The sequence below is a fragment of the Carettochelys insculpta genome, chromosome 7 (assembly GCF_033958435.1).
Source record: "Carettochelys insculpta isolate YL-2023 chromosome 7, ASM3395843v1, whole genome shotgun sequence".
NCBI classification, from domain to species: Eukaryota; Metazoa; Chordata; order Testudines; family Carettochelyidae; genus Carettochelys; species Carettochelys insculpta.
This window is the reverse complement of record NC_134143.1, coordinates 40,096,582-40,116,779: the sequence shown is the minus strand read 5'-3', so window position 1 is coordinate 40,116,779 and position 20,198 is coordinate 40,096,582. Positions and strand designations below refer to the sequence as shown.

General features: G+C 39.8%; 1 protein-coding gene across 1 annotated transcript in view; it reads right to left on the bottom strand.

Moving 5' to 3' along the window:
* Nucleotides 1–20,198, bottom strand: part of KIF20B (kinesin family member 20B) — a 79,034-nt gene that overhangs the window by 18,557 nt on the left and 40,279 nt on the right. The window contains exons 19-27 of the mRNA XM_074999539.1: nt 17,192–18,401; nt 13,382–13,520; nt 11,996–12,118; nt 11,433–11,493; nt 9,138–9,263; nt 8,706–8,842; nt 4,782–4,937; nt 3,385–3,561; nt 109–276 (exon numbers count right to left, since the gene is read on the bottom strand). Of these exons, the coding sequence (XP_074855640.1) occupies nt 109–276; nt 3,385–3,561; nt 4,782–4,937; nt 8,706–8,842; nt 9,138–9,263; nt 11,433–11,493; nt 11,996–12,118; nt 13,382–13,520; nt 17,192–18,401 (2,297 nt within the window). The remainder of the gene's footprint in view (nt 1–108; nt 277–3,384; nt 3,562–4,781; nt 4,938–8,705; nt 8,843–9,137; nt 9,264–11,432; nt 11,494–11,995; nt 12,119–13,381; nt 13,521–17,191; nt 18,402–20,198) is intronic.

Here is a 20,198-nt window from a genome sequence, read left to right as displayed (position 1 = left end):
TTTTGGGAAATGCCTAGAGCTTTTGGAATGGATGCCAGTAGAATTAAAAAAAAAAATAGACTGTAGTTCATGATATTTATAGAAAGTATGTGCTAAACATAAGGGTACCTGTTGATTATGGAAGTGTTTGTCCACTTTATTTTGCTCTTTTTCAGCTAATGCAGTTTCCCTTAAAGGTTTGGAATTTTTGTGACAAGTAAATTGTTTTAGTTTCTTTATAGTGTCAACTTTTCCAGCCAATTGTCTCTTTAGTTCTTCTGTAGCAGTTCCATAGTCCTGTTAAACACATTGCAAATATAACTAAATTGAGAAAGGGTTAGCAAAATACAAAATCTGACAGGCATACTTATGAAGAAAAAAGTACACAAATGGGCTAAACTAATATGATAAATATTTTTTTAAAAAGCCAACTTTAATTTTCTGTATTAATTTGCTAATCACCAAAAATTACCTGTGACCCAAGAACCTCAATGCCAGCCAACAAAGGGGCACGGAAAGGATACACAGAGGTCTCTCGGGTTTGTCTTACAGTATCTAGCTGCAAAAGAGATTCATGCGAGGTCTATAATAACAGATATCATACTAATTATGAATATCACCAAATGTAGACTATTACCATGTAAAGTGTTATATATGCATAATGAAAATATGTTCTTATGGTTTGCAATCAGGGTGTGAAATCCCAGCAGAGATGAAAAACTGTGTTCCTGTCAGACCAGAGATGTTTATTCATCTGTTGAAATGTAAAATGACTATTGTCTCATTTGCGCTCACCAGTCTGAGCTAAATACAGATCGTGACACGGCAAATCAGGTGCAAGCTCATGCCAAGTCCCATGGGCCTCATGGAAGAGTGACAAATGTATAGATGGAAAGCAGGCTGACTCACCTGTGTTAGTATTGTCAAAATAGATATTAGAGTTATAAGAATGTGCTTCCTGGTTAGACTTTATGAAATGCATGTAGGAGAGTGCATGTATTAATGTTAGTTACAATAGCTGTAGCCTATCATATAAAGATAATATTTGTCTGCTCTGAGATCATACAAAGTGCTTGCTAAAAAACTGTAAAACCCAATGATCCAGAGAGAAACATTACTATGTATGAAATGTCAGTTTACCACAGAGAGCTGTCATCTCCTTCCCAACCACAGAAGGCTTACAGACCCTAGAAAGCCATTGTAGAACATCCATGGACAAAAGACTGTTGATTGCTTCCCCCTCACCAATGAAGAAAGTATGTGGCATAAGCCTTTCTCCCATCACAGCTGGATCACTGGGAAAAGGGCATAAAAATCCTTACCAAGGACTAACTGTAATCACTATGCTGCTTGGAATGTGAAGAAGGCAATATTTCTAAACTTGAGCAAGGAATTCCCAAGCAGCTTTGCTTGGGTTAGTCCAAAAAGACCTATGAAGCTTGTATATTATAGCAGTATGTATGACATTTTTTAACCTTAAACTGTGACTTGAATGTGTGCATTGACCTGCTTTAACCTTGTGAATAACTCATTTCTTTTTCTTACGTTAATAAATATTCAGCTAATTTATTATAGGATTAGCTGAAAGAGTTGCCTTTGGTAAGAGAGTTAAGGTACAACTGCCCTGCAATACTGCGAATACCTGAATACTGTTGTCTTCTTTTGGCATAATGGACAATCTATCACAAAGGTAGGCTTGACTGGGTGGCAAGATAGAAATGCCAAAGGGCACTGGTAGAATGCATATTAAGGCTGTTATAGTGCTTTAGGAGTTCACATTCGTTACTTGGTTGATGAAACCTAATTATAGAACATGCAACCAGTTTGGGGGTTTAACCCTGTTCCTTGACACTCAACCCTGTGGTTGCCACTCATGCTTGTAAGTTGCATTAGGCAACCGGACACACGTGAAGGATTGTAAGACTTAACAGGAATAGCACAGGAAAAGCACGTTATCTGGCAAGTACACATCAAAGGTTTACTGGACTATCTGAGGGGGAAGACAAAGAAAGCACCCCATTAACCTGTACCTAAGAGGTAATTGGACATTTTGATGACAATCATGAAAATAGTATCACATCCTGCTGTTTTTGGAAAGGTTGCAAAAAGTTGGCCCATTAAGTTTAGTTTCTAGAAAGTACATATTGATTTTATTTTATATGTAACGCTTTTGTTCCTATCATCCTTCTCTCTCAAATATTAACCAACAACAAGACTTGTGATTGTTTTCACCACAAAAATAGCTTAGTGTTATAAAGAGCTGATCCTGAGTTGAATCAAACAGGATGTGACATTCCCTGTTCCTTTGGGAACAGCAGAACTGATTCAGTGTTCAGTTGATAAGGACTATGAAGGGATGCTTCAAAGGGGCTCAGAAACTGGGGTAAAAGTAATAACGGGCATAGCCCTGATGAAATTGTTTGGGTGGCTAACAGATTACAGATGTATCAGGGAGCTGACACTCAGTTAAGCACAAACAAATCCTCTTGCTGGAGGCAGAAGTGGATTAGCAAGGTAACACAGTGCTGGGCTACTGAGAAACGTCACAGTACCTGAAAACACACAAGACATGGGAAGATGCAGCCTAACCTTCCTCCTGCTATTCTCCTTCTGCACTTCTGCAGAGGGCCCTCTCTCTTGACCTACAAGTTCATTCTCCATACTCATTAATTCATAACCTTTCCAGAAGGACTGTCACTAAAGGTAATTATTGTCATGATGGTTTGTGATATGAATACTGTCCTCAAGAAACTGGACTGAGACCCCATCAACTCATTCAATAAAACAAAAAAAAAGTCAACTAATAGCCATCAAATGTCAACTAATTTAGTTCCCTCCTTTCACATTTTTAAGACGTGCAATGCATTGTAATGGGATTTCTTCTATTTCTGGCCCTGGTCAAAACATGACGTGGCAACAGCGAAGGAAAATACAAAAAAAAGTGTTCGAAAATTTTATTTGGGGTTGAATTTGAAACTTGGGTTAACTCATTTGTTGTACTTTTTTCGCCTTCCTATCAGGCAGCTGTGCCACCCGGTCTTGATCTGGATTGGAGATGGCTACTTTTCCTGGAATTTTCAGGGTTGCTAGTTCAAGTTAAAACTAGAAATCTCAAAGAAGGCTGTTTGAGATTTCCAGTCCAGTTTTTTGATCACAGAGTTCAAATATACTTCAGATGTTTTTCTGAATCACTAAACCTTTTGGAAGTTCACCCACCACCCATGCCACTTCATTTTTAAAGTAAGTTATAGGATTGTTTTTATTTGTTAAATTTGCTCTTCAAAAAAACCGAACAGTTGAAAATATTTGATTCTATCACACGTCTGTAAACCAAAGCTGCAATAATATTATGCCATGCAGAACTAAAAGATAACGAATAAAAATGCACAGAAGAATTAAACTGACCTTTCCTGAGCCCATTAATACAGTATGTTTCAGTTCCTCAATTTCTTTATCTTTTTGCTTGTTGCTAGAAACCAGAGTGCTGAGCTGTACTTCCAAAGCTGCAACTAACTGGTCTCTCTCTTTTCGCCACTTTTGCAGGTCTTTATCCTTTTCTGCCAGTTGTGCAGTAAGTGTCTCCTGAACAGCAAATGGAAAATTATCAGAAAAGCCCTAAAACACCTCATGTTTGACCTGTCCCAACTATCTGAATTCAGAGATTAATACTTATACTCACACAGGTTCTCATTATCTGGGAAATCAAGACTATTTAAGTATTCTGTTTCACAAAGGAGCACAAAATAGTGTAGTTTAATTTGCCATAATTTACTACATATAAAAAGAAAAGGGATTTTTAAGTCATAAATCTTGTTCCTACATTCTCTTTTCATGAGCAGAATATCAATAAAGTAAAACTCCTCCAGCTACTGATATAGCTAGTCTGGCAGTTTCTCAGAAGTATTTTACAAGATAGACCACATAAAGTTGAAGAGTAAACTAAGGGCTCATCTGCATCCACATTTAAGATGAAAAGTGTGATTCCCAACTCTGTTTGAACTAGCATCTAAATGTAGTGGGTGTGTCCATGGAAACCTGGGCTGCTGAGGGAGTAGAATTGCATCCAGATCCCTGGGAAAATAGTCAGGTGGCTAGCTGGAGTAGCCATTCCAGTCGTGGAATGGCATCAGTCTTATCACTAGATCTTATTTATACAATGGGTATAACAGCCATGCTGTTAAAGTAGTATGGAAGGAGAAAAGAATGATGTTTCTCCCAAGTTATCACAAACTACAGTTTAACCCAAAAAGATATTGTTATAATTCTGAGCGGAAAAATTAGCTTCTCTCCAATCTTCCTCAGACCTTCCTCACGGCCTTCTGATTGGTTTTTAGAAAAGTTGAATCACAATCTAATTTGTTTCCTAAAAGGGAGTTCTCATTAGTCATGTTGAGGAATTAGTACATTTTCTTAATAATGATTCCTTTGGGAAATGGCCGGAGGGTTGGCCTCCTTGTATTCCTTGTTCTCAGATAACAGAGGATCTGATAATATAGAAGGAACAAACAGATTCCTTTTCTGTTGTATTTAAACTGTTTCTTATCAGATATGGTAAGTGTATGATAAAGAACACAAACTGAGCACCTGCCCCGTCCTGACTTTCCCATGAAATGACAAAAGAAGAGTGAAGAACTGAGTCGTCTGAAGTTCCAAATACCCACAACTCAGTTACTTACAAGATGAGTTAGAGTGCTCTACACCTCACAGGATACCCACTGTACTATACAGGATCAAGATCTTTAATGTTCTTTGAAATCTATCTAAAGCACTGTGGAAATTAGAACTGATAGTCTATTCCTTACCACTTCTGCTTGTTGCTTTAAATGGCGCCCTCTATCTTCAGCAAATTTTCTCATCTCTTTGTTTCGGTGAGTCTCAGTTTCTTTTAATTGAGCTATGAGCCCCATTTTTTCTTCCAGCCATTTCTTTCTATCAGTTTCAGACTTTTCTTCAATTTCCTGTTTTAAGTAATCAAAAATTTAAAGAGCCAGGTATAACTCCCTTCTTAGCCTGTGAGAAGGCTTTTCAAAAGTTAGGCTGATGTTAAATGACCACTTTTTGATACCGTAGGGAAGACACCCAGTTATTTTTTATGACAAAATGGACAAACCTAATAGTAAAACAAAGAAATAGCAACCCACCAACTGAACACCAGCATTTTCCAGAAATACATTTATTCTTTTATTTATAAAAATAGCACAAAGGATCTAAAAAAAAAGACTGCTGGAATGATACTGTGGGATAAAGACTTATATTTTGATCTACAGCAGTGCACGTGACTTTGGTTAATCCCAGATACCAACCAATTTATGCCAAAAATTTTACCAGCAAGAACACTTGCTCCTGTCCTCTCCTTGAATTCCTTACTCTGACACAGAGTGAATTGCAAATACATGCTACAGCTCGCTAAGGGCAAAAAAGCAAACACTACTACTCCATGTGAGTAAAAAGGGAGAGGCACTGAGGTAAATTCATAAACATGTTTACCTGAAGAATGTCAATTTTAGTCACCATAAACTCTGATTCCTTCACCCTAAAAACCAAAATGACTATCCACAAATGTCTTTACAGGACATTCTTTTGCACAACTGGATAGCAACTGACAGGGATTAACCATCAACACAAGAATCTACAGAAACCCAGGTCCACTAATCTCTCAGTAAGATTACGGCTACATTAGACATAAGTCAACTGAAGATACTCAATTTTAGCTATGCGAATTGCCTAACTAAAAATCGACGTATCTATGCTCAGCTAACTTGTATATCTCCCTTCGACCTTCCTTACTCCTTGTGTCTCGTCGTGAGTACAGGGGTCGACTGTGACCCGAGAGCTTGATTTTACGCATGTGTGAAATCAAACCCAGAAGATCGACTCTGAGCGGGTCGATCTCCTGCAGTAATGTAGATGTAGCTTCAGTCGCATAATACCTGTTTCTCTTTTCTGACAGCTATAATTTTCCTAAAAACGCACTGTTACCTAGCAGTACTTGCTGGGTCAGCACAGGCACAACTTGGAGACACACCTTCATGGTGCCACATATAAAGCCCCGCCTAACTACCACCATTTCAGTTCCTTCTTGGCAGCTGTACTCCAACAAGGGAGTAGATAAGTAGGTTTTGGAATGGACATGAGCAACAAGTCTCATAGAACAATAGTTATGAAAGATAGGTAACCATTTTTATTTCTTCAGTGCTTGTTCATGTCTATTCCAGTTAGGTGTCTCCAAAGCAGAAACTCAGAAGAGAGATCAGAAGTGATGGGTTCTCTTACTGAAGCACCATTCTGCCAAAAGCTGTGTCGTCTCTAGCCTGTGGAGAAATGGTGTAACACAAGGTAAAGGTGTGGACTGAGGACCATGTTGCAGCCCTACAAAATTTCCTGGATTGGGACCTGGGCCTGGAATGCCACTGAAGATGCCTGAGCCCTCCCAGAGTCAGCTGTCAGCACAGGGGCAGGCGGCTTTGAGTAGAAAACTGGGAGAAAAATATCCTGATTAAAATGAAATTGAGACAACGTGTGGAAATAAGGCTGGGTTTGCCCAAAAGATGAAACTTATCTTTACAGAACATTGGATAAGGAGACTCATATTTTATGCCCTTAAACTCAGATACTCCCCTGACAATGGATATTGTCATGAAGAATGCTCTATCACTCATGGAAGGTAGCAAAGACATGGCAAGTGGATCAAAAGGAGTGGGAAGGGGTCTCATGAGTTTGGAAAGAATGAGGTCAAGGTCCCCGACTGGGACTGACTGCCATACTTGGAGGGTACAAATTAAATTGTGAAGCCCTTTAAAGAATATGTCCAGCTATTGGGTTGCTGAAGACTGACTGGCCTGCCTTGCCTGGGTGAAAGGCAAAAATGGACAAAAATTGACTTTTACTGATTACATAGAAAGCCACGGCTGCGTTAGGTTCAGAAGATAGTGCAAAATATGGCCCTGAGTTATCAGGTGGGGGAGCAGTGAGTGTTTCCGCTGACAGCTCCCAAAGAGACATATACCAGTGCTGATGTGGCCATTCTAGAACTGTCTATGTCACCGAGGCTTTGTCCCCCTGGACCTTGAAGAATACCTTCTGGATGAGTGGGGTGGATTAAAATGCATAAAGGAGTCGGTCCTCCAGGGGAAGAAGGAATGTAACCATGATTGAGCCCACGCTGTGATTCAAGAAGGAGCAGAACCGTGGACCATTCCCATGGTACCTTGTCAAGAACAAGTTTGTCCGGGAAATTTCCCGGAGCTGGAAGACTGTGTATTGAATGTCTGGATAGACAGGGCACTTGTGAAAGAACCCGATGGAAGAGGCCTCTCTGCTTTAAAGTTTCCTCTCCTGATTGCTTACAAAGACAACATTGAAGATGTAAATCAGTAGGAGTGGAAGTCTATTACTAGTGTTAATTTATGCCACAGACTTGCGGCCCTGTGGTCTGGTCTTAAAGAAGCCCTGAAATGGGAACTCCTAGCATGCAGACAAGCCCAAACCAATTCACAGCTGTGCAAGTTCATGGTGCCTGAGCTTCCTCAATCTCCGTTCCCAGAGAGTTGCCAGCTGCTAAACCAGCTCCTTTATCTAATGGGTCAAACCTAAGTCATCCCCAAAAAGAAGGTGAAGTTAAGGATCAGAAGGCAAAATGTATTATCATAAGAGAATCTAATTTGATGGAAATTGGACAGATCAGTGATTCTAATAGCAGGTTTGGCACAGACACCTTCTATGGCCTTAAGCATTTCTGGACTTGCATCCCTGTTAGAATCACACATTACTGCAAACATTTCATCTATTAAGAGGCTAGATTAGGTATTTTCTAAACATCTGTGGTTATTACAAATATAATGAATAAGATGTGAGAACTGGTGGAAGAAATAGCAGGTAGAAAAGTATAGAAAGCTTTCATATAATTTAGTGGTTTGCCCAGATCTCAAAGACAAACTGACATTGGTGGGGAAAGGATAAGGAGTGATTAGACATGTCACATTTGCTGCACAGTCCTTAGCAGTTGTGTAATGGTATTTCATCTTTCAGAAGGTAGTCCTTTACTAGTGCGACTCAGTTTGCACAAAACACCTTTATAGCATAGTAACAGAGCGATAGCCGTGTTAGTCTATATACTATGAAAACAAAGAAGCAGTCCAGTAGCACTTTCAAGACTAACAAAATAATTCATTAGGTGATGAGCTTTCGTTGGACAGCCCCACTTCTTCAGATCAAGAAGTGGGTCTGTGCCAGGAAAGCTCATCACCCAATAAATTATTTTGTTAGTCTTGAAAGTGCTACTGGACTGCTTTTTTGTTTTTACTTTGTAGCATGCCCTACTTCTTTGGTGAAAAAAGAGGCGATGCAGCTAGAGGTTGAACCTCTCTCATCCTGCACCCTTAGGACCTAAACAGTGCTGGATGAGAGAATTTGCTGAATGATGGGAGGTCAGTATTTCCTAGCACATTACCAACACTTCCACAGCTTACTGAGCTCTTAGAAGACATTTAGAGGTAAATTACAGCTAAACAAGAGCACAGAACACAGAGCCAGGACTGGTGGCTGTTAACCAACTTTATGGGACCACAGGAAACTTGGCCACACCCATGATAAGTGGCCGTCTGGCTAACTAAATCATGCCAGATTATGGAGTTTGCCAGATGAGAGTTCCGAATTAGAGAGGTTCAACTGATATTTGCCTGCTTTAAACTGAATGCTGTATGGTTAAATTAATCATCAAATTTTACCTTAAGTTTTTTTTGCAGACTAATTAGTTCTCCACTGACTGCATCTATTTTTCTGTCCTCATGTTTGTTTATTTTTTGTTGCCTCTCACTATTACTCTTCTCCAGCTCTTCATATTTCTGCATCCATTTTTCCAATTCTAGTCAGAACACAAGAAGAAGAAATAACAAGACCTGTATCAATTTCCAATTTTTCACCACATCAACCCCCTTCTGGTAGTACAGTCTCCCACTTTTATCCGTCACAACTACTGCTGGTGCAAAGACAGAAATGCCACCAGTAGGCCAAATCCTGCAGTCCTAAAGCAAAAAAACTCCAGCAGTACTTTGGATTTGTTCAAAAACAATAGCTACAACTCAGATGATGAAAACTGAGAATTGTTCCTAAGCATATAAAAAGTATAATTTTGCTCCTACTCTATACAGGTAGTTTACCAGAAACTAATCTCTCAGTCTCTTCTGATTTGGCCTCTAGTATTTGATCTTGTTCCATCTGAGTCTGTTCCTGTTCCTCCAATGTCAGTCGCATGTCTTCAATTATTTTTTCTTTTGCACGCAGATCTGCAGATTTAAAAATAGATTTGAAAAGGAGGCTTTGCTTTTTCCCCCAACAATCTACCCCAATTTAGCGTGACCATTAAAAGCTCTGGGTCCAAATCTCTGTCACAAAGTACAAGAACACACTTATGTTCTGATGGCCAGAGCTGTCAAACTTCAGTATTCCCACCCACAAGAGGAACAAAATCTATAAACCAATGCACGAGCAGCAAAATATTTATTCCAGAAGAATGTTCAGAGGAAAGACATTTAGTCATTTATAAAAGTTTCCTTGTGTCTTTTTTCCAGTACTATACGAGAGGGTAGCCATTGCTCAGCATTCATCAGCCTGCAACATTTAACTACCACTAACCTGTCAGAATTTTAATCTTTCAGATTTTCCTAAAATGGGAGCTCTTACACCTTCCAAGACTCTTAAAACATGTGGGCCTGCTATACCTACACATAATGCTTTTTCATTTTGTTTTTGGAGATAGAGTTCAGGATTTCTCTCCTCCTACCCTTTGCAACTATTTCTTGCTTTCTCATAGAGCAGCTGACACAGGTTAAAAAACACCAAGTAGCTCATGACCTGAATGTTTTATTAGGTTTGGAGTCTGTTCTATTGAAAACATGGTTACTCACCATTGTAACTGTTGTTCTTTGAGATGTGTTGCTCATTTTGATTAAAGTTAAGTATGTGCGCGCGTCATCCACGGCTGCCGGAAACCGTTTCCCTTGCTGCTACCTGTTGGATCAGCTGTGGAGCTCCATGGATTAGCGTCACTCCAGAGCTTTATGCATGACCCTGCCAACCCTACTGCCCCTTAGTTCCCTCTTGCAGTGTACTCCAACAGTGGGGAAGGAGGGTGGATTTCTAACACGTGAGCAACAAAACTTGAAAAACCAGTTACAATGGTGAGTAACCATTTTTTCTTCTTCAAGTTCTTACTCCTATCTATTCAAGTTAGGTAAATTACAATTCCAACCCAGGAGGATGAGTTGGAGTCAATGCATGGCGGAGTCAATGGTAGAGCTGGCTGCATCCCATCTAGACTGTTGCACAATAGCATGCTGTGATGTGAAAGTGTGAACAAAGGACCATCTCACAGCTCAACACATTTTCTGCAGGGGAAAATGAGCCAATGAGACAGTTGAGGAATAGGCGGCAGGGCAACCTTAGCAAGGTCACAGCACGTTCATATATAGGATGTGATCCAGGAAGACACACGCTGTGACAAAACCCTTTTATTCAATCAGCAACAGCCACTCAGAGCCTTTAAATCTTGCAGAAGGACTTGGCCCATTTGATGTAGAAGGCAAGCACCCGCCTTAAGCTAAGAAAGCGCAGTTGCTGCTCCAGCAGGAAGCTGTGAGGTTTAGGATAGAACACAAGAAAGGCACGCACTGAAGAGTGGGATTGATGCCATGCCTGAGACTTCGGGGATTGCCAGTGCTGAGGTGAGTCCTTCTTCAGCACTAGACCCAAAGTGTAAGGCAGGGTGCTATGCACCGAGAGCTGGGTGCAGAGCCCTGCCACGGAGGTTGAAGTTCTGACTCCAAGAGAAGCTGACAGAGCCGAAATTCATGGTCTTTACAAGTCCAGGGATTGAAACCCCCGCAGATTCAGCACTTAGCCTGATGAGCTTCTCCCAAACCATGACGGCAGAAGTCATGGGGGTCACTCGTCCGCATAGACTTCAAGCAGGAGCTGCACTGCTTGAAGCCCTGGGAGTTCTTCTTGTCCCAAACCACAGAGCGGACTGGTGAAGAGAAGGGAGACCCTTCCCTATCGGCTGACTGCCTAACAAGAAAACAATGGTTATGCTAAACAACTATCTGATGACTATTTACACAGTCAAGCCACAGTTCATACAGCCCGCACCAGTGGTAAAAAAGGAACTATGGGGCAGTTGATTTGACAGGGTCATACATAGGAATCTGCATCGGTGCCACTCTAGGGGGCTCCACAGCCAACCCAACACGTAGCGGTTAGGGTAAAACTTTTTGACAGTAGTGCATGCAGCACGTGCGCATCGGTCTTGAACAGATATGAGCAAGCACTTGAGGAAACAATATTTTTAAAATATGAATATAGTCAAGCCTTCTACACAAATTATTTACACAAAGAAGAGCTCACTATGCTGCCATTCCATTCCATGATAGGGTATGAGAAAAATGGCTATTGCTTACCTTTACATGCCTTCTGGTATTGCTTTGAGATTTCTTCTGTGTTCTCTTTACTCGATAGTTCCTAAGCAGTACATTGAAAGGAAATTAGTTCTAATATGTTTGAAAACAAAGACACACATTGGCTTTTGGTAAGAATCTAGAACATCTCAGAGAACTGAAGAAATCTGGAACGTGTAGCTTTTCCATCTAGCAGCAAGAGGCATTCCAACAACCAGTCTACTGGTAAACAAGAAAAGGCATAAACTGAGTCACTTCAGCTATTTATCCAACCGATTCAACCTCCCAGAATGAGAGCATTTGCAGATCAGGTCCTTGCACATTCATATATTACTTACTGGACACCTAAGTCTACCAAAGAAAATTTAATGAAGCACTATTATGAGAAATTCTTTAAAAATGTTCTTGTCAGTCAAGTTCATTTTAACATGGTTATTTCTATCTTATACTGTTTCCAGGAATTACTTACTGCTTAAACCTTATATCCATAGAAAACGATAAACTAGATAAAAGACGAATGGGGGCACATCAAGTCACTTAAGTTTTATAAGAAATTTTAAAAATACCTTCTTAAGTTGCTGGATGGTCCGTTGTTTCATATCTAATTCCTCAGCAAACTGGTTTTTTGCTCTCTCATGTTCGTTAACTTTGCTCCTCAGTAATTTCTCCTCTGAACGCATTGTACATACCTGCAAAACAGTCCATGTTGTAGAAGGAGAACCAAAAGTCCATAGTTGATTGTCCTTTTTTTTTTTAATTCCATTTATGACATCTAAATCGATAATGCATTGTATTTACTAATAGTATTGAGCATGGCAATTTTGTATTAGTCTGAAAAAGTGCAGGTTCAGTAACATAATGTCTTAATTAAAAAGGCCTGATCACTGAATGGAAGGATTATATAAAACTAAGAAGCTCATTTTTTAATTTTCAGTGGATGAGTTTTTAATAGAGGTTTTGGTTGACATTTGATCTGCGTCCTTTCCTGACCTTCACAAACAGTTCAGGACTAACTATTTAGGATGCTAGTTTCGTACAGGAAAAGAAACCTCTCTATATCCTGAATAGTAACAGAGAGGTAGCCATGTTAGTCTGTATTCTAACAAAACAAAACAGCCATCATGTAGCACTTTAAAGACTAACAAAATGATTAGGTGATGAGCTTTTGTCTGAAGTGGGTCTGTCCCACGAAAGCTCATCACCTAATAAATCATTATGCTAGTCTTTCAAGTGCTTTATGACTTCTGTTTTGTTTTGTCTACATCCCGGGCATACACCAATACATGCAATCAACCACTAAACACAAGACTCCACACTATTTAAAATGCAAAATGGCTACTGCATGAGTAAGCATGCCGTTTTAATTGTTGCTACTGTTTGGTAATTACATATTAGCCCCCTATGCAATCAGAAGATATTCTGCCACATTTCCTTTCATACATCAAAAGAATTTGTCACCTTCACTTTTAACCAGCAAGAGAAACTAAATTAGCTCTCTTTCTGATAAAAGTTTTTGCCTCCCCACCAAAAAGCCAATCAATGGCTTATCTTTAGGGAGAGAGCCTCCATCATGGAAACTCACTAAGATAGTCCTGTAAGACAACATATTTCCTAGTAATAAATGATTAGATCAGTCACTAAAGTTCTTCTCAGTGACCTGACTGGCCATTATTTTCAAGTCATCTTGAACTCATTGCTAACATGCTACTAGCAACATTGCTTTTTTCTTTTCAACGTCTACACGTGAAAATTTTTTTTGCAGATTAAAATGCAGGGCTCTGTTAATCTGCTCTCAAATATCTTGGTTACACGAACTTTAAAGCATTTTATATCAAAAATATTAATATCTTTTACCCTCTAGAGTAAAAGTTAGCCTGAAAAATATTCATACAAAAACCTATAAGCAACTGAGAGGACTACAGGAACTTATGTTTCCTCTTATGGTTACAGACCTCTCTCTGTACTTGCTGAATTTGTTTCTTGGCATCAGCTAGCTTTTCTTTCAGGTCTGCATACTCCTCATCTTTCCTCTGAAGATCCATTTTTAGATGCTGTATGAGGGCAGAGCTCTCAGAGAGTTCTCTCTTTAACCTGGGGGTAGTGAGAAACAGGAGGAAGGATTAAATATCATTAAGCAAATTAAAAAGCAAATATTACAGATGAAGGAGTTGTAAATTGCAAAGTACTGTTCAACTGAAAACCTTCAGTGTGTTTTTGTTATTTTAAAGAACACATTTCTATGAAGTTTTTTACTTTGTTTTTTATGTAGCTGGAATCAACGTATCAGAATAGACTTACATCCCTAGTGTAGTTGAGTCTCTTGAGTCTCACCTCGACATCCCTTACTCCGCACAACAGCATGGAGTACAGGGGTCAACGGCCGAGCTAAGAGAGGTCCATTTTGCCGCGTCTATACCAGGTGCATAAAATCACTCTGGAAGATTAACCGCAGCGCGTTGATCTTCTGTTAAATATAGACAAGACCTAAGACCTCGAAGCTAGATAGGACCATCACGATCAGATAGCCTGACTTTCAGCACATTGCAGGCCACAGAACCTCACACATCCTCTGTTTTAAGAGACGCCTAATCTCTGCGTTACTGAAGTAGTCTTTACATAACGATTTGAAGACTTCAGGTTACAAAGAATCCACCATTACTCTACTTTAAATTTGCAAGTGACCAGTGCTAGATGTGCATAAGGTGGTGAACCTGCCCCCCTCCTTTCCCCGCTCAGATCTCTGCCAATCTGATGAAAAGGAAATTCTTCCTGGACCCCAACTATGGCAGTCAGTTGGACCATGAGCATTTTGACAAGAACCAAACAGCCAAATGCCTGGGACAGAATTCTCTGAAGGAACTCAGAGCCCTCCCCATCCAGTATCTCATCACTGGCCATTGGGGATTTTTGCAACCAGGTGTTACAGATCAGCTACATGACACTATAGGCAGTCTCATCATATCATCCCTTCCATACATTTACTAAGTTCGTGTCCTGCAGAGAGTTAGGTTCCACCCTCCCACCGTGCTCTGCCTGGAAGGCTGTCCCAGAAAGTCAATCATCTGATTGTTAGAAACTTGGCTAATTTCAAGCCTAAACTTGTTGGTAGACAATTTATATCCATGTGTTCTTGTATCAACATGGGCACCTTCAATGAAAATAACTTCTCTCCCTACTTGGAATTATCCCTCTGATATAATTAGAGAGAGCTGTCATAACTCTCCTGAGCCCTCTTTTGGTGAGGCTAAACTAGCCAGCTAGTTTGAGTTTCCTCTCTTAAAAAGTTCAGTTTTCTATTCCTCAGGATCACCCAACTAGTCTCTCTCTCCATCTGTTCCAGTGCGCAGCCATACTTCTTAAACATAGGAGATCAGAACTGCACACACCAATGCAGGGGAGGCCTCAGTGCTTTGCACAGTGGTACTAACACTTCCCCAGTTCCATTGGTTATATCTCCCCAATGCATCCTAGTATGCATTACCCTTTTCCACAGCTGCATCACTATGACAGCTCATAGTTATTCTGTGAGCGACCAATACTTCAAGGTCTCTCCCCTCCTCTGAAGCTTCCAAAGTGTTGGTCCCAGACTTATTGCAAATTTTTTTTGTTAGTCAGTCCCTAAATGTAAGTCCCACATTTTGAACTAATAAGTTATTTCCATTTCTCTTACTCCAATTTTCAAAGTTATTGAGACTTTCTTGTATGAGATTCTGGTCCTCCTCCATATTGGCAAGACCTCCCAATTTTGTGTCATCTGCAAATTCTACTAGCACACTCACTTTTGTGCCAAAATCGTTAATGAAACTGTTAAATAAGACTGTTTCTAAGACTGACCCCAGGACCTCCACTAGTAAGCTCCCTCCAGGGTAACAGTTTATCTTTCACTATGACCCATTGTACTATCCCCTTTACCAGTCTCTTGTCTAGCTTGCAATTCTCATATTCACCCTGTCTTTTCAAATATGGCTAATAATTTCCTCTGAGTAATTCTATCAAATGCCTTCATGATATCCAGATAGATTAGATCTAATGCTTTTTTTTTTTTTTGGTCTTTAAAAACAAAAAAGTTTGCTATCGTACTTACCTTTTGTAAAATCACGTTACATTTCATCCTAGTTACTATTTACCTCTATACCATTATCTATTTTCTCTTTCAAAATTTGTTTCCAGACCTTGAGTACAACTGAGGTCAAATTAACGGGCTTGTAGTTTTCTGGATTATTTTTCTTCCCTTTCTTAAAAATAGGTATTTTATAATCAATTCTCTCATCAGAGGGTAAGACCCCCAAATTTATGGATTTGTTAAAAATCCTCGCTATTGGGTTTGCAATTTCATGTATTAGTTTATTTAATTATCTTGAATGAAGATTATTCAGGGACCCCAATTTGGGCCCAGTAAGTTGTTTGAGTTTGGATTTCCACATCGCCTTTTTCTGCTACTACCCATAAGCTACTCATTATATTCACTAAAAACTGAGGCAAACTGTAGATTTTGAATCATGGTCCTGGATGTACCCCTGCCTGAGCTCCTTAACTTTGAAGCGCACTTGTGCAGGCTGTCCCCAGGTGGCCAAGATGGATGAAGGTGGCCACGTTTCAGCACTTCCTAGCCATGTCCCAGTGAACTCTTCGTCCTGCCCCAGGTCAAAGAGGTTCTGAAGCTCCAGCCTCTGGCCCATTTTTTATGTGGACTGGGTGGGCTCCTGTGACCCCTCCGAGGGCTCTGTGGCCATGGCTCTCCTCATGGCAGCAGGAGGTGGCTGTGAGAGCATGCAGCAGGAGGCCTGTGCCTCGGCTGCCAGCACGCTCTCAGCTTCCTGCCATGGGGTTTCTGGGTCCCTACATCTTTAAACGCAGTCGGACACAGGGAGGATAGAGCTCCACTGGCACTAGCCAGGGTGTCTCCCTGTGGCAGCTGGCCAGAGCCACGGAGGACCCCGCTTTCTAAAGAAGGGCCCACAGAGTGTCTCCACGCTTTTTCAAAAAAAGTCTTCCAGAAGATGGCACTCTTCCTGACTGGAAGAGCGCCTCTGAAAGAAGAGTGGAGATTTATTTTGAAAAGAATGCATTGTTGTGTAAAGGCTCTGCAGGATCTTTCAGAAGAGCCCTGGCTCTTCCAGAAGATCTTGCTAGTGTAGATGCAGCATTAATTTTTCTTCAGGCTCTGTCCATTTCATTAGCAGAAAAAATTCATAAGTAGAAAGAACTGTGATAATTATAGCAAATAGATGCATTACCATAAAGTTCAAAATACCTGATCAGACAGTCCACTGTGACTTTTAGAGGGGAAAAACAACTAACCCCACCACCACCCCAAAGCCACCAAAACTAATATACTACACAGGGTAGATACATTATAGACAACTTGGAGAAGGTAGAAATCATTCCCAATAGCAAACAAGTTAGCTCACCTGGCAGAAGTATTACTTTACCAAATGAATTGCTTTTACCGCTAATTACAATTTTAACTGCAATGTCTATGTTTGTACTCATGTTCCCTTCCATGTTCTGATGGAATTTACTTATTGGGTTTTATATATTACTAAGATATACTATTAAAACACATGAAGAAATAGACAGTACTGTATTCAATGACTTTCAAAAGAGAAATTTTAGTATCCAAACCACTTACTAGCAATTTAATCTGGGTTAAGTACATGAGTGTTATTTGGAAGAGATGTGGTGCACATTCAAATTAGTCCCATTTTAGATTTCATCTCAATGTCAATGTTGTACTTCATTTCATTAACTGCTGTACTTACTGTTCTGCAACTTTTTTTGATTCTTCTTCCTCTTTCTCCTTTTCCTGAAGTGAATGCTCAATAATTGTCAAGTTATTCTTCAACTGTACGACTTCCTCCTTCAGTTTTGTCTCCTGATCATTTAATTCTTGGGTTTTTACTACTGAATTCATATATTTCTTTTCCAGGTCTTTTATATCCCTTTCCATATTTAAAATGATAGATTCTTTTTCTTTAATTATTTGTTCTAACCTGGTTGTATTGTCATCTTTTGCCCTATAAGCCTCCAAGAGGCATTCAAGTTCTTTTATTTTCTCCTTGTGGCTGGCACTTTGTTTCTCAAGCTGACATATTACTCTTTTATCATTAGCCACACATTTTTCAGAATCACAGATTTTTTCCTGTAATTGTTCTTGTAACTGCTTAACAAGGTTTTCCTTCTCCTTTATGGACAAATTACTTTGATTTGTAATGTCATCCAATTGTAGTTTTAGTTGACTGTTCTTACTCTCAGCCTCACTGACTCTCTCTTGTAAATTTTCAACCTGTTGAAGGAGTTCTAGGATCTGTTTACTTTTTTGTGAAAAGGCCTTAATAATTTGCTTGCATTCTTTCCAAATGCCTTCTATACTGCAATGGAAAGAGCTCTCTCGTCTGAGATCGGCAATATCAGATGCTTGGCACTGTGTGTTTAAGGAATGAAGTAGAATTTGCCCAGGTTTATCTTTTTGAGAATCTTCCAAAAAATCTGTTAGATCAACATCTACAGTACAAGAGTCCAAATCAAGTTTATGTAACTCACCTATTTTTGTCTGCACTGCTTTTATTTGTGACACTTTGACTAGGATATTTTGACTAGAGGCTTCTACCTCTTTAGTCAGTTGTTTAATCTTCTCCTCCTGTTCTATATTTATGGCTTTTTGTGTGTCTAATTCCGAAGCCATTTTTTCATAACTAGCCTGACACTGCTGGAGCTCCTCACTCAAACCACAAGTCATTTCTTTGGAAGAACACAGCTCCAGACACAAGTTTGCTACCTGTTTACTGAACCCTTCTTTTTCCCTTTTTTCATTTTCAAGTTCTGCTTTAAGTATAGCTAATTGACAATCTAGGGATTCACTTCTTTCCTGTAATGCTAGTATTTCTGCCTCTTTTTCTAAAATGTTTTGCTGCATTTCTTCAATTTTCTTTTGGTCTATTGCATCACCTTTACACCCATTTCTAATGGGCCCTATAAAAAGAAAAATAAATATCACAGCATTATTCTTAGAAGCAAAATTATTAATCAACCATTATACATAGCAAGAGCTAATTTTCAAAACTTTGTGAGAGATTTTGGCTGAGTTAATAAAACTTAAATCCTCATATTTTGCAATACTTGGAAGTCTGGCCTTTAAAAGTGATCTGAAAACCTGGAAGCTACATGTTTGAGTAGTACTATAGATACTATTTGCCGTAGACTTACAGACATGGTACTTATTCTCTAGACTTTTAACGAGCCATAAATATGAATGGCTTGACCCTGATTTGTAATATGCTGCAGTATGGTAAAAAAAACTGCAACATCTAGCGCATAACTACATGACATTCAACTAACCTCCCTTTTCTACTTCAGCTGGTTCAACAAGCTGATATCCCATAGACATGCCTGTCTGCCAGAGGCAGAGAGGAATTAAGTTTGCTGAATTGTGTAAATGGTCCACAGCTCTGACACAACCAACAGCTGTCTGCTAAATCTTTAAACAAGCAAGTGGCACCTTTCCAAATTCATTTCCGATTTGGCACAATGCCAACTTAAGGGTAAGTACAGAAGGTATGTTGAAAAGTCAAAATTTGTGTGCAGATGGAATTAGAGAAAGGAAGAGAAAAAAAAAAGTAAACATTTCTGCATTGCCTTCCTCGTGCATGTGGGAAAAAATCCTCTTGAAGACAAAACATTGAGAGTTTTGGGACTTTAAAAACTTCAAGGGCACATGCAGCTTTCAAAACAAACATGCAGTCTGACCTCCACCTTGCAAGTGTTATTATTATACTAAAGCTGATTAACTAACGAGCAAGCGGACCTCCCGTTGACATAAGATGGAATCATTTCTCAAAAATCTAGAAAGAATTTTCCAGTGCAACAATACAGAATGAAGTGTAAGGGAAGAGTCCCCACGGACTACACATGCTTATTGAAAATGTATGGTTATTGTCAGAAACTGGCAGGGAAAATTTCTACACAGTTTTTATAGTAATGGTTCAGTCTGAAAACACAGTAAATTGGAGGTAGATGCACAACTACAACTAGAGTACTTTGTAAATTTAAAGGAGTAAACCTTGAGGAGATACTTTTGACCTAGCGTTACTGTGAGGAGACACATGTGGCAGTAACTTCCATGGGGTAAGCTGAAGTAGTATTGACAAAACAATGACTAAGTCATTTATTGGTATACAAAAATTCACAAAGACCTAAGTTCCCTTGTAGCTGCACAGCAGGCCATCCAGAGCCAATGCAGCATCCTAGGCCACAACAGGGAAAGGCTCCTCTCCTCTGGCCACAGTCCAGGTGCTGCTGCAGGGAGTCAGTCCCTCTCTCCCCACTGCAGCCCGCATCCTGAACACCCTGCCTCCAGCATAGAGCTGATAGCTGGCACACTCACCCTCACTTCACCAGAACTTTCAACCCCATCCCTGATCCCCTCTCCCACGCTCAGGCCCACTGCCACCACACAAATTTTTTGTGCACATCAATAAAGAGGTGATGCATCACACATCATCTCCATGTTGGTGGTGCACACAACAGAATTCCTTTCACAAGTGCATGGGAATAATTAGAGGGAACCTTTAATTTCATTAAGGCCTCTGTAATAAAAAGAATCAGTCAGACACCTTTAAAATAAAAAGCAGCTTCCAGGAACTATTTCTTCCTTTCCTCCATGAACGTACTCAAGCATGAGAGAGTGGATAAACAAGCAAAAGCTTTACTAACGTTAATGTCATGGTTTTAGAGAGTCACACCTCAAGCCAGCAGTGGTTAGAGACAAGC